This window comes from Scyliorhinus torazame, chromosome 3 (assembly GCF_047496885.1).
Source record: "Scyliorhinus torazame isolate Kashiwa2021f chromosome 3, sScyTor2.1, whole genome shotgun sequence".
NCBI classification, from domain to species: Eukaryota; Metazoa; Chordata; class Chondrichthyes; order Carcharhiniformes; family Scyliorhinidae; genus Scyliorhinus; species Scyliorhinus torazame.
This window is the reverse complement of record NC_092709.1, coordinates 266,858,675-266,872,264: the sequence shown is the minus strand read 5'-3', so window position 1 is coordinate 266,872,264 and position 13,590 is coordinate 266,858,675. Positions and strand designations below refer to the sequence as shown.

Sequence of the window (13,590 nt, the reverse complement as noted above, 5' to 3'; positions counted from 1 at the left end):
CTTACAGGCCAATCTCCCTTCTAAATTTCGATGCCAAGCTGCTGGCCAAGATCTTGGCCTCAAGAATAGAGGATTGTGTGCCAAGGGTGATAGGGGAGGACCAGACGGGGTTTGTGAAAGGGAGGCAGTTAACGTCTAATATCAGAAGGCTGCTAAAAATAATTATGATGCCCTCTGAGGGAAGGGAGGTGGAGGTGGTGGTCGCCATGGATGTGGAGAAGGCCTTTGATCGGGTGGAGTGGGAGTATCTGTGGGAGGTCTTGCAGCGGTTTGGGTTTGGGCAGGGATTGTGGATTGGGTCCGGTTGCTGTACCAGGCACTGGTGGCGAACGTGCGGACGAACAGAGTGAGCTCGGATTATTTTAGGCTGAACCGGGGGACGAGGCAGGGATGTCCACTCTCCCCATTGTTGTTTGCCTTGGTTATAGAACCATTGGTGATGGCGCTGAGAGCAACAAAAGGATTGGCAGGGGATAGCCTGAAAGGGAGGTGGAGCACAGGGTCTCATTATATGCGAACGACCTACTTTTGTATATTTCTGACCCGCTGGGGGGATTGGAGGGATTATGGGGATCTGTGGGAATTTGGCCGGTTTTCGGGGTACAAATTGAATATGGGCAAAAGCGAGGTCTTTGCGATTCAGGCGAGGGGGCAAGAGAGGAGATTCTTGGGGGGGGGGGGGGGGTGGAGTTTTCTGTATTTGGGTATCCAGGTGGCGGGTGAGTGGGAGCAGCTACACAAGTTGAATTTGGCTCGGTTAGTGGAGCAGATGAAGGGGGACTTCAGAAAGTGGGATATGCTCCCATTGTCACTGGTGGGGAGGGTGTAGACGGTAAAGATGAGGGGTCTCCTGAGGTTTTTGTTTGTATTTCAGTGCCTGCCTATTTTTATCCTGAAGGCTTTTTTTAAGAGGGTGAACACGGTGATCTCTGGGTTCGTATGGGTGGAACTACTATTGGGCGGCGAACATAGCAATGATCAGGAAGTGGGTAGTAGTGGGGGAGGGGTCGGTGTGGGAGTGGGTGGAGGTGGCATCATGTAGGGGCATACGTTTAGGGGTACGGGTAACAGCACCTCTGCGGTTCTTGCCGGCTCGGTACTCCACCACCCCGGTGGTGGTGGCGGCTTTGAGTGTGTGGGGACAGTGGCGGCAGCACATGGGAGTGGAGGGAGCGTCCGTATGGACACCTATTGTGGAAATCACCGGTTTGCACCGGGGGTGCTGGATGGGGAGTTTCAGAGGTAGCAGTGAAAAGGGATCGAGCGTTTGGGGATCTGTTTATTGACGACAGTTTTTCGTGCTTGGAGGACTTGGAGGAGGAGTGGGTGGGAATGGGTTCCACTACCTGCAGGTGAGGGACTTTGCACGGAGGCAAGTTTCGACCTTTCCGCACCTACCGCCCCAGGGTATACAGGATAAGGTAGTGTCGAAAACGGGAGTGGGGGCGGGGGGGTCTCGGCAATTTATAAAGAGCTCATGGAATGGGAGGGAACCCCGATAGAGGAGGTAAAGCGAAACTGGGAGGAAGAGTTGGGCAAGGAATTACAGGCGGGATTGTGGGTGGATGCCTTGAGTAGGGTTGACGCGTACTCGTTGTGTGCCACGCTTAGCCTGATACAATTCAAGGTGTTCCACAGGGTGCACATGACTGGGGCCCGTATGAGCAGGTTCTTTGAAGGGGTGGAGGATAGGTGTGCAGGAGGGCCCATGAATCATGTCCACATGTTTTGGGCATGTCCGAAGCTTGGGGGATTCTGGCAAGGATTTGCTGTGTCACGTCAAAGGTATTAAAGGTGCGGTTTGTTCCGAGTCTTGAGGTGGCGATTTTTGGTGTGTAGGAAGATCTGGGAGTCCAGGGGGCGAGAGAGGCTGATTGCCTCCCTGGTAGCCCGGAGATTAATCTTATTGGCATGGAGTGACTTGGAGCCCCAAAATCGGGGGTATGGATGAGTGACATGGCCGGGTTTCTCAGGCTTGAGAAGATCATGTTCACCCTGAGGGGATCAATGTTAGGATTTGCCCGGAGGTGGCAGCCGTTTATTGACTTCTTTGGGGAAAATTAAGCTGTGAGCAGGTACAAAAGGGGTGGGGGGTAGGTGAAGGGAAAGAAGGAGGTTGGGGGGGGGGGGGGTTGGTTGAGGCGGGAAATAGTTAATGGGAAAGGGGGACTTGGGAACTGTATGTAAGCCACGTTGGCTGGGTGTGGTTGTTGGTTGGGTGGGTGTTATTTACTTTGTTGTTTCTCCTCTTGAAAATTGTTGTTAAAAATTAAAAATGCCTTAATAAATTAAAAAAAAGATGATCAATAGCCGATATAAATTGACCCACTATGGAAAGGAGACGAACAACCACAATCCAGTTGCTAAATTACTATACCCTCAGTAACGCACAATAATCATCCTGCCACCATGACAAGTCCGCAAGCCAGTCTGTAAAACTGGCATTTCTGGTAAATTTGGTATTGCATAAATTCAGGATTTACTTGTATACTTGAGCTGGCACAATGTATTGCAAGCACCAACCAGCCATGAAGATGAGCTTTGGAGTCCAAGTAGTGAAATGAACGCTGTTCTGCTTTTACTGTCATTATCTCACCAAATTTGTGCTATTGCAGGTATAATTTTAAATTTGTCATAATAATCCTATTAAAAGGAGGTGCAATCTTTCGAACCTTATGTTTGATGCTGCATAACGGTGTGTTTTAGACGTTCCTTCTGCATTATTTCTGGTGATTAATCAGCATTACTCTCTTTTTCCAGATTCTAAATGGCCTCTAGGAAATCAGGATCAGACTTTCAGAACTCTGGTATGCATATAAACTACATTCATTGTTTTAACAGACTACTTGTTGTTTTCCATCATTTAAGTGAAAAATGTTAGTTAACTCACCAGTATTAATGGTTTTGAGTGCTTTGATTTACTTTAATATTGCTAGGTTCTGCTTCAACAGAGGTTACAAGAGATAAATATACGTTTTAACATTTGTGTAAAATATCTTTTCAAAATCTCCCTTTTTAATTCTTTTTGTAATTATCTCAGATTTTTAGCTCTTGATAAAACCTTGTCAACCAGTGGAAACAGTTTGCCATTAGTTACTTTAGCATAACACCCAATAGTCTTGACTACTTTGTTCAAGTTAATATCTCAGATCTAGTGAATAAAATCCTAGCATCTCAAGTCTCTTTTTAGAATTCATCCCTAATGATCAAAACCGCATCTTTTTCATGTTCTTTCTAAAATGAAATGCTATACAGTCCATCTGCTGCTGAAGCTCTCGACCATACTTTTCTCACCTACAGATTTGACTGTTGTGCTGTCCTGTCCGATCTCCCATCCTACACCCTCGATTAAGTTAATCTCAACCAAAGTACTCTGTTCTGTGCTGTACAAAAACTCATCACCCCTGTCCTTATCAAGCTACATTGGCTTCTAAGAATCTTTTTAATATTGTCACAAGTATCATAGAATCATAGAATTTACAGTGCAGATGGAGGCCATTCAGCCCATCGAGTCTGCACCGGCCCTTTGGAAAGAGCACCCTACCTAAGCCCACACCTCTACCCTATCCCCTTAACCCAGGAACCCCACCCAACTTTTTTAGACAGTAAGGGCAATTTAACATGGCCAATCCACCTAATGTGCACTTCTTTGGACTGTGGGAGGAAACCGGAGCACCCGGAGGAAACCCACGCAGACCTGGGGAGAACGTGCAGACTCCGCACAGATAATGACCCAAGCCGGGAATCAAAACTGGGACCCTGGAGCTGTGAAGCAACTGTGCTAACCACTATGCTACCGTGCCCCCCTGAAAGTAGGCTTACATTAACACTGCATTGAAGGTACTGTGAAAATCTCCTAGTCGCCACACTACGGCGACTGTTCAGGCACACTTGAGGGAGAATTCAGAATGTCTGAAGGTACGCAGACACGGGGAGAACGTGCAGACTCCACAAAGGCAGTGACCCAAGCCGGGAATTGAGCCCGGGTCCCGGGCGCTGTGTAGTAACAGTGCTAACCACTGTGCTACTGTGCCGCCTTGGGACCTTATCAAAAGCCTTGCTGAAGTCCAAGTAGATAGACTATGTCAATTGCATTTCCCTCATGCATCTGGTCACCTCTTCGAAAAATTCAATCAAGTTGGTCAGGCATGTCCTTCCCTTAATAAAACCATGCTGACTGTTCTTGATTAATCTCTGCCTCTCCAAGTGTAGATTAATTCTGTATCTCAGATTTGTTTCTAATGTTTTTCCCACCACTGAGGTTAGACTGACTGACCTGTATTTTCCTGGCTTATCCTTTCCTTCCTTCTTGAATAATGGTACCACATTGACTATCCTGCAGTCCCCCCGGCACCTCTCCTGTGGCTAGAGAGGAATTGCGAATTATTGCCAGCACCCCTGTTATTTCCTCCTTGTCTCCCTCAACAGCCTGGTATAATTTAATCTGACCCTGGAGATTTGTCTACTTTTAAGCCTGCCAGAACCTCCTCTCTGTCTATGTTAATTTCATCTTTGATTTCTCTTTGATTTCATCACAGTCCTCCCTGATTTCTATTCCCACATCTTCCCTCTCACGAGTGAACACTGACACGAAGTATTCATTTAGAACCCTACCTACATTCTCCGGCTCCACACACAAATTACCACTGTGTCACTAATTACCTCTATCTTGGTGTACGTTACCGGAACCTGTTGACTGGAGAATGTACTGCTGTAAGAAACTGTGCCAAAAGCACGATATGAACTCTTCCAGGCTACCCATGCCAATCTAATTCATCCAATCTGTATGTAGATTAAAATCGCACATGATTATTGCCATACATTTGTCGCAAGTTCCTCTTCATCACAGCATTGATGGTTGTACCTCCAACCACCTAGGTCACTCACTCTTGGGCATAATTTGTCTATCTCTAGGATAGACCTTTCATCTTTCCTACTTTCTGGAAGCCCTCCACTTAATATTGTATCCTTTTGGCTTTGTTTCAATTTCTTTTTTGATTGTGCTTCTTTAAGATGTCATAGGCTTGTTTTCTGCATTAAAAGTTCTAGGTACGTACAAATCCCGATCTTACTGCACCTGAGAAAAGCAGTAATGTCAAAAATGAATAAATACAAAAGATAAAAGAATATGCTGTAGGACAAGCAATGCATTGAAGGATTTAAATGAGATCAGAAAATTTGGAGCCGGTTATGACCACTTTATCAGTACCATGTGAACACAGAGTTTGTTAGCTTTGCATGAAATATGTGAAACTCAATAGGAATAAATGGGAATAATTTATAGTTGCTCAAGGGTTCCATGTTATACACTTACCTTGTTCTAAATTGCAACCAGTGGGTAAATTATTATGGGGAAACTAATATGTTAAAGGATGAAGATGTTAATAGAATTTTGAATGAATTGTAGACATGTGGAAGAAAAATTCAATTTGTCACTCCATGGCGAAAATGAGTACTCCATTAATTCAAAATCCTGAAAATGCCTTTCATGAAGCCATCCAACCCATGCACACGTAGTCCACTCACAACTATGAGCATCTTCTAAATTATTACATCATTCAGGTTTTATTTGTCATGGTTTTTTAAATAGCTATTCGGTAGTCAGTGCTACATCAGCAAGTAAACAAATATCATTTTAAATTAAAGTAAAATGCTTTTTTGTTCATATGCCTGAATCTTTGGCACTTTCTGAGAATGGAATTTACAAATGTTTCAGAGGTATTTTTAAAACTTTTGTTTTGCTGTAATTTTAAATGTCAACTTCAAAGCTAATGCCTACTGTTCTGGCAGATTACTAAAATGCAGAAGCGCCAGCTTTCACTTTCCGATAGTAATGGATTGCACCATTTCAGCAGAGCAGAACATTAGTCAAAAACCTAGATTTAAAATGTCATGGCCCTGGGATGATGTATGGAACAGGCTTAAAAAAGGTCCTTCACAATTATTTCCAAATCTGCAGTTGGTTTAGAGATCAGCTCTCTGCTAGTTGTTTCGTAAAACTTCAGCTAATTTAAGAGTCAGGTACGCTTCATGTAAACACATGGGAGAAATAAATCACAATTATCAAATGATTTGTAGGAACAGGGGGCGTCATTCTCCGACTCCCCGCCGGGTCGGAGAATGGCCGTTGGCCGCCGTGAATCCCGCCCCCGCCGAAGTCTCCGGTACCGGAGATTGGGCGGGGGCGGGAATCGGGCCGCGCCGGTTGGCGGGACCCCCCGCTCAATTCTCCGGCCCGGATGGGCCGAAGTCCTGCCCAGAAATTGCCTGTCCCGCCGGCGTAAATCAAAGCTGGTATTTACCGGCGGGACCAGGTGGCGTGGGCGGGCTCTGGGGTCCTGGGGGGGGCGCGGGGCGATCTGACCCCGGGGGGTGCCCCCACGGTGGCCTGGTCCGCGATCGGGGCCCACCAATCCGCGGGCGGGCCTGTGCCGTGGGGGCACTCTTTCCCTTCCGCCTCCGCCACGGCCTCCACCTTGGCGGAGGCGGAAGAGACTCTCCCCACTGCGCATGCGCGAGAAACTGTCGGCGGCCGCTGACGCTCCCGCGCATGCGCCGCATTTCCGCGCCAGCTGGCGGGGCACCAAACGCCATTTCCGCCAGCTGGCGGGGCAACAAGCTCCATTCCCGCCAGCTGGCGGGGCGGAAATCCCTCCGGCGCCGGCCTAGCCCCTCAATGTTGGGGCTCAGCCCCCAAAGATGCGGAGCATTCCGCACCTTTGGGCCGGCGCGATGCCCGTCTGATTGGCGCCGCTTTTGGCGCCAGTCGGCGGACATCGCGCCGTTGGGGGAGAATTTCGCCCAGGGTGCCTTCTGATTCACTCTTAATACATGACTTCCACCCTTACAGGATTTCCAAAGGACATCTTAGTTGTAACAATTAAATAAGCATTCAACCAACTTATCTGAAGTCAGTGGCTATTAATGTGAATTTTAGATGGAATTTCCTTATTATCCATTGTTTTGACTACATACAAACCCACCAGACAGGAAAAGATCTGCTAGTCTCTCAAACCTGTTCAACATAATCATGGTTCAACCTAAAACAAAGGCTTCCTCCCTTCATTTCCACTAACTGCCCACATCATCTCCTGGGTTAGGCAAAAAAATGCTCCAGGCTAATTTCAAGAGAAGGAGATCTGGAAAAGTTCTCTGACCGTTTGAAGGTGATCAGCTGAATTATAGGAAATCACAGTAATCAGCAGACATGTCTTTCAATATTCCACCTACATTTTGTATACTCTGTTGTCAGCGTTTAAAAGGCTGATGTTCTAATATGAAAAGAACCTCTTCTAGGCATCTAACCTACAATAGCAACTCACAATTATGGAGCACCTTTAACGTAAAATGTCCCCAAGGCACTTTACCAAAACAATTATTCAACAAAATTTGACACTGAACCAAAAATGGAGACATTAGAAGTAAAATCTGAAAATGCTGGAAATGCTTAACAGACCAAGCAGTGTCTGTGGAAAGAAACAGGAACAGATCTGATGTTTCATGTTGATGATCCTTCATCAGAACCTCTTTGTTACCTCATGAAAAAACTCAATTAAATTAGTCATGCGATTTGCTCGTAACACATTCATGCTGGCTCTTCTTTTAGTCCATGCTTGTCCAGCTGACTGTTAATTTTCTCCCAAATTATTGGATCAGATTTTGCAGTGCACCGCAAACAAACTGCTTTTGCCAGTCAACTCGTATGTTGCCCAGACTTTTCGGCTTGTTAACGATGACTTCCAGTCATCTGGTATCTGTACGAGTGTGGCACCCTCTGCAGGGAATCTGCAGCAGCATGAATCAGTCAGAGACGTGCACACTGCAAAACAGGAAATATCAAAATCCTGGTAGTTACCATTTACCAGAAGCGTAATTGGATCAACCATGTAAATACGATGGCTACAAGAGCAGGTCAGAGTTTGGGAATTCTACAGCGATTAACTTAGCTCCTGACTTTCCAAAGCCTGTCCACCATCTACAAGGCACAAGTCAGGAGTGTAATGTAATGCTGTCCACTTGCCTGGATGAGTCTGACTCCAACAATATTCCAGAAGCTAAACATCATTCTGGACAAAGCAACCTGCTTGATCAGCACCCCTATGTACCATTGTAAATTATCAGACACTTCAACCAGTTTATTAGCATAACTTTTTACCTTGGTGCCTTTACTTATGAGACAAACAAAGGCCAAAACAGGTTCATAGTTTAACTCAATTTTATTCACAATTCCCTCATTCACACAGAATGTGACTCAGACTTATTACTGATCTCTAGGTGTTACTCGTACTTAATGAAGGAGGCTTGCCCGGCTACGATCACTTGATGTGGATATCGTGTCTGGGCTTGGAACCCAGGGTCCCTTCTTGTGATGGTTGTGCCTGGGGACACCTAGGTTATCGCTAATTATCTGTTCCAATGTTCATTTTTTGTACCGATTCTTCTAACACTGAATCAAGGTATACGGCCACACCTGGCCTGAGATCTATTGTCCCATCCAGACTTATGCTTGTTAATGGAAATAAACCGGATACTCCTGTTCAGTCTGGGTGATTCAATCAAGATCCATTGTCCTCTGAAGCATTGTTGACTGGCCAGCTATTAGCCCAATATGAAGTATGATGGCCTCTTTGTTTGTCATTTGTCCTGCTACAAACTTAACCATCTGTGTCTGGAAGTTAGTTCCATATTTATAGCATGGTCTTGTTCTTTTGTGTAAACGTGAGTGGGTAATCACAAAGTCCATAGAGCGATAATGAGTTCATGTGTAGACTTGAATGCTCTTGCAGGCAGCCAGCATCGATTCCAGCTAGGGCCTCATTTGGCAGTTTCTGTCCCGGCCTATGTGTCTTGTCAGCCTGTTCCCAGTACTCCACCATCTTAAACATTCACTCTCTCCACCACAGACGCACAGTGGCAGTAGTGTGTACCACTACAAGGTGCACTGCAGCAACTCACCAAGGCTCTTCGACAGCAGCTTCCAAACCCACGACCGTTGCCACCTAGAAGCACAAAGGAGCAGGTGCATGGAACCTTTAAGTTCTCTCCAAGCCCCACGCCACCCTGACCTGGAAATATATCCTTATTTCTTCACTGTCGCTGGATCAAAATTCTGGAACTTCCTCCCTAACTGCACTGTAGGTGAACGTCCACCACATGAACTGCAGCGGTTCAAGGGGATGGCTCACTACTACTTAAGGACAATTAGGGCTAGGCAGTAAATTCTGACCTAGCCAGCCATGCCACATCCTATGAAAGAATAAGGAAAAATATAGATTAAATTTAACTCATTATTATACAGGAAGCAAGATAATTATTGGGACATATATCTGAGATTAAGGGAAAGATGCAAAAGCGAAAACTACATTAAAAAATATATTTTTAAAGAAATTGCCAAAATTAGTTAGGAAGTTAGACTCCACAACAATACTCTCAACAACCTGGAATTTCCTGTGCAGGCCAAGCACCTTTAGGTTTCTGTGCATATGTGGCTACACAAAGCAATTAAAACAATAAAATTAATTTAGAGTGCCTAATTCATTTTTTCCAATTAAGGGTCAATTTAGTGTGGCCAATCCACCTACCCTGCACACCTTTGGGTTCTGGGGGCGAAACCCACGCAAAAACAGGGAGAATGTGCAAACTCCACACTGACAGTGACCCAGAGCCGGGATTGAACCTGGGACCTCGGCGCCGTGGGACAGCAGTGCTAATCACTGCTCCACCGTGCTGCCTACACAAAACAATTTAAAGGTCTCGCACACTTAAATGACTAGTGTATGCATGACAAAAATAAATTCGAGGGAGCGCTATTCCACACTTACTAAATTCATCCACCTAGCCTGCACATCTGTTTGGGTTGTGGGGCTGAGACCCACGCAGACACGTTGAGAATGTGCAAACACCACATGGAGAGTGACCCGGGGCCCTGATCGAACCTGGGTCCTTAGTGCCGTGAGGCAGCTGTGCTGCCCTCACTGATCCAGGTTTTATAAAGAACTCCGTACAGGCAATTTGGTGCATTAGAACAATATTATGTGTTTATATTGTATGTGGAGAAAACCTCTGCCTACGTTTTCAGAATTTGCCTCAAAGTGACCTACAAGCAAGCAGAAGCAAATGAAAATGCAATAGAACTTAATTGTCCATCCTTCATTATCTCATTGAAACTTAACGAATACTGAGAGGCCGAAATAGAGGCCTAGATAGAGTGAACTACTCCACTAGTAGGAGAAACTGGAACCCAAGGTCACAGCCTCAGACTGAAGGATGATCCTTTAAAACAGAGATGAAGAATTTCTTCAGCCAGACGGTGGTGAATCTGTGGAACTCATTGATGCAGAAGCCTGTGGAGGCCAAATCACTGAGTGTCTTTAAGGCAGAGATAGATAGGTTCTTGATTAATAAGGGGATCAGAGGTAATGGGGAGAAGGTAGGAGAATTGGGTGAGAAACATATTAGCCATGATTGAATGGCGGAGCAGACTCAATGGACCGAATGGCCTAATTCTGCTCCTATGTCTTATGCTCTTATGGGATTATAAAGTGTTTGAATGGTCTTAACAACAATGGACATATCTGCTGTAATCTGAGAGGTGTTGGTGGCAGTAAAATAGACATTACAAATTAAAATTGTAATTTGTTTTGATAAAACATACGAACGTTTATGGGGAACTAGGATGAATTTTAAGAAATTCTGCATTTAAAACTTAAAATGATATTACTGTATTTAGTAAGATAAAATGATTTATGTGAATCTAATAACGGAAAATCCTATGTTGCAATGCAGCATTCTGGTCAGTTTTGATAAAGGATGTGTGTTCTCTGTTTGGAAGTTTATAGTTGTAATTGCTTGTTTTCAGGAGCGGCCGTTAGTTATCTTGATGATGTTCCATTTAAGATTGGTGATAAGTTCAAGTGTCCTGCCAAGGTGGGATTTCCTGTTGGATTTTGTATATCAGATTACTCTACACTATTGAGAGAGATTGATGTGAGTATGAATAACTCATCTAAGTTTTTGTTTTGCTTACTTTTGACCTAAAATGATTGGTGTTTGTAATAGTATTTTTTTTTCACTTTTGGAACCAGTATCTGCATCATGTGCTACGGGTTCAGGTTATTTCAGTTTACTGCTGCTGTTTGGGCAGGATTCCAAATATTTTTTTTAAATTTAGAGTACCCAATTTATTTTCCAATTAAGGGGCAATTTAGCGTGGCCAGTCCACCTAGCCTGCACATCTTTTGTTTTGGGTTCTGGGGGTGAGACCCATGCAGTCACAGGAAGAATGTGCAAACTACACACTGACAGTGAACCGGGGCCGGGATTGAACCCGGGTCCTTGGTGCCTTGATGCAGCAGTGTTAACCACTACGTCACTGTGCCGCCCAGTATTGCAAATGTTGAGCATTCTTTGAATTTCCTAATCTGTCCAAAATAATTTAAATCTTGTTCCAATTGTAATGGTTTAATTTGAAGTAACATTCTGTATTTACTATTTCTGCACTGATGACAATCTTTAGAACTTGTTTCTGATACTGTTTTTTGAGGTTGAAAACCTCTGCTCTCTGTCTGTTTTCTATAATCTTTTTCCTTGATACTAAAGGTTAGTCTGTTTCTATTCACTGGTTTTATTGATTCCTTGTGGCACAGTGTCAAAACTGGGCACAGCTCATAGTCTGTTTAGAGCAATATTGTGTTGAAACACGAATTCCTCTTTAATTGTGTTATATTGTTTCGGCCAATATTTTAAAAACTTTTTTTTCCGGGACCCAGTTTAGCCAATTAGCCATCCTTCGTGACCCATGGCGGCTGACCTTCGTGACACTTGCGACGTTCGCTTACCTTTAATGCGAAAGGGGGGCCTGCTTGGTCCTCATGATTTCACTCTAAACAGGTCAATTGCAACAAATGCTTGTTTTACTCAGCACAGGATAGTCCTGGGAGATCCAGAATGCTGACTGTCTCATGAATTTTTTGCCATGTTTTTAATGTCCTGTCACAGTCAGGTACAGCAGCTTAGTCTTTTCATTTAGAGTCAGCTGTCAGTTAATAACTGACTCAGGGGTCTCAACCTCAAAAGGAATTTCTCATCCACAATTTCTCTTTCAAAATCTGAAACTTCTCTCATTTGCCAGTACTTCCCTGCATATGACACACACTGGTGTTGCATCTTTATTTGCATTTGCATAATTGACAAAACCATAGCTCAAGAAATCATCTTTATACTGCTTTGTTCCTGAGTTAAGCTTCTTCTTTGTAGGCTGTTAAACAGAGGCCTTGGAGCTCTGTATAGAGCCAACACTGCTCTGTTCTGCTGTGGATTCTCCTGAGTAGCGCTCTCCAACAGATTCAGATGTGAGATCCTGGCCGGTAGATATATTTGTGCCTCTGGCTCTCTCTTGTAGCAAATGATCCATCTTGACCGTCTCATGGTGCTTCTCCCATGATTGGGACCACCGCGGGAATGGCGACGACCGACTGCTCTGCGATCCTCCTGACACCGCATTATTCCACTTTGGCTTTAGCTATTTGATCCTTATGTGCATAACTTATTGTTCAGATTTAATTTAATGTCCTATTGATATGTCCTTTTACATGTTTTGTTTAATGTTTTGTACTGAGATATCACCTTGGATTCAACTGTGCCTTCTAATTTGCTGTTGCCTACAAATTTAATCAGCTTCCAAATCTAAGAAGTTTAAATTCGAAGCTTTGAGGTACAAAAAGCTATTCCTTGGGCATCCTACTTAATGTTTGTCCCAATCCCAACATAACTCCTCTAATAAATACATACTGGTTCTTTCCTTCCTTCATCAATTCCTTATCCATTCCCACACCTTCGGACACCTACCACTTTAAGTTGAGTTGTAATAGAGGAGTTAGTTAGTAACTTTCAAAAGGCAAGTCAATATATATTTGAAAATGAAAAATTTGCAAGCAATAAGGAAAGAACAGTGGAGTGAATCACACAAGGAAGCCATTTGCCCCATCATGTTGGCACCAGCTTTCGAAACGAGCATCATGACTAAGTCCCTGGAACTGTGAGGCAGCAGTGCTAACCACTGTGCTGCCATTGTGGGATCTTTTACATCCACCCAAGAGAGCAGATGGGGCTTTGGTTTAACATTTCATCTGCAAGGAGCCACCTCTAAGGGTGCAGCATTCCCTTAGTATAGCACTGGGGTGTCGGCCTACATTTTTTTGCTCATGTCCATTGACAAATACAGAAAGATTTGGACAATATCCAGGCTTGGGCTGACAAGTGGCAAGTATAACATTGTGCTACACAAGTGCCAGGCAGTGACCATCTCCAAAAAGAGAGAATCTAACTATTTCCCCTTTATATTCAATGACATTAACATCCTGGGGGGAGTTACTATTGACAAGAATCTTAACTGAACTGGCCATATAAACACTGTGACTACAAGAGCAGAACAATGTTTAGGAGTCCTGTAGCGAGTGACTCACCTCCTGACTCCCCAAAGCCTATCCACCATCTTCAAGGAATGGGTCAGGAGTATGTTGAATACTCCCCATGAGTGCTGCTCCAAAAACACTGGAGAAGCTTGACCCCATCCAGGACAAAACATTCTGC

At 44.3% G+C, this 13,590-nt stretch overlaps 1 protein-coding gene across 3 annotated transcripts in view; it reads left to right on the top strand.

The window, feature by feature from the left end:
- The window catches only part of ubap1 (ubiquitin associated protein 1), a 95,194-nt gene that overhangs the window by 15,517 nt on the left and 66,087 nt on the right, over nt 1-13,590 (top strand). For all 3 annotated transcript variants that reach the window (XM_072497222.1, XM_072497221.1, XM_072497223.1), the window contains exons 2-3: nt 2,761-2,807; nt 10,859-10,986. In XM_072497222.1, the coding sequence (XP_072353323.1) occupies nt 2,768-2,807; nt 10,859-10,986 (168 nt within the window). In that variant the 5' untranslated portion in view covers nt 2,761-2,767. The remainder of the gene's footprint in view (nt 1-2,760; nt 2,808-10,858; nt 10,987-13,590) is intronic.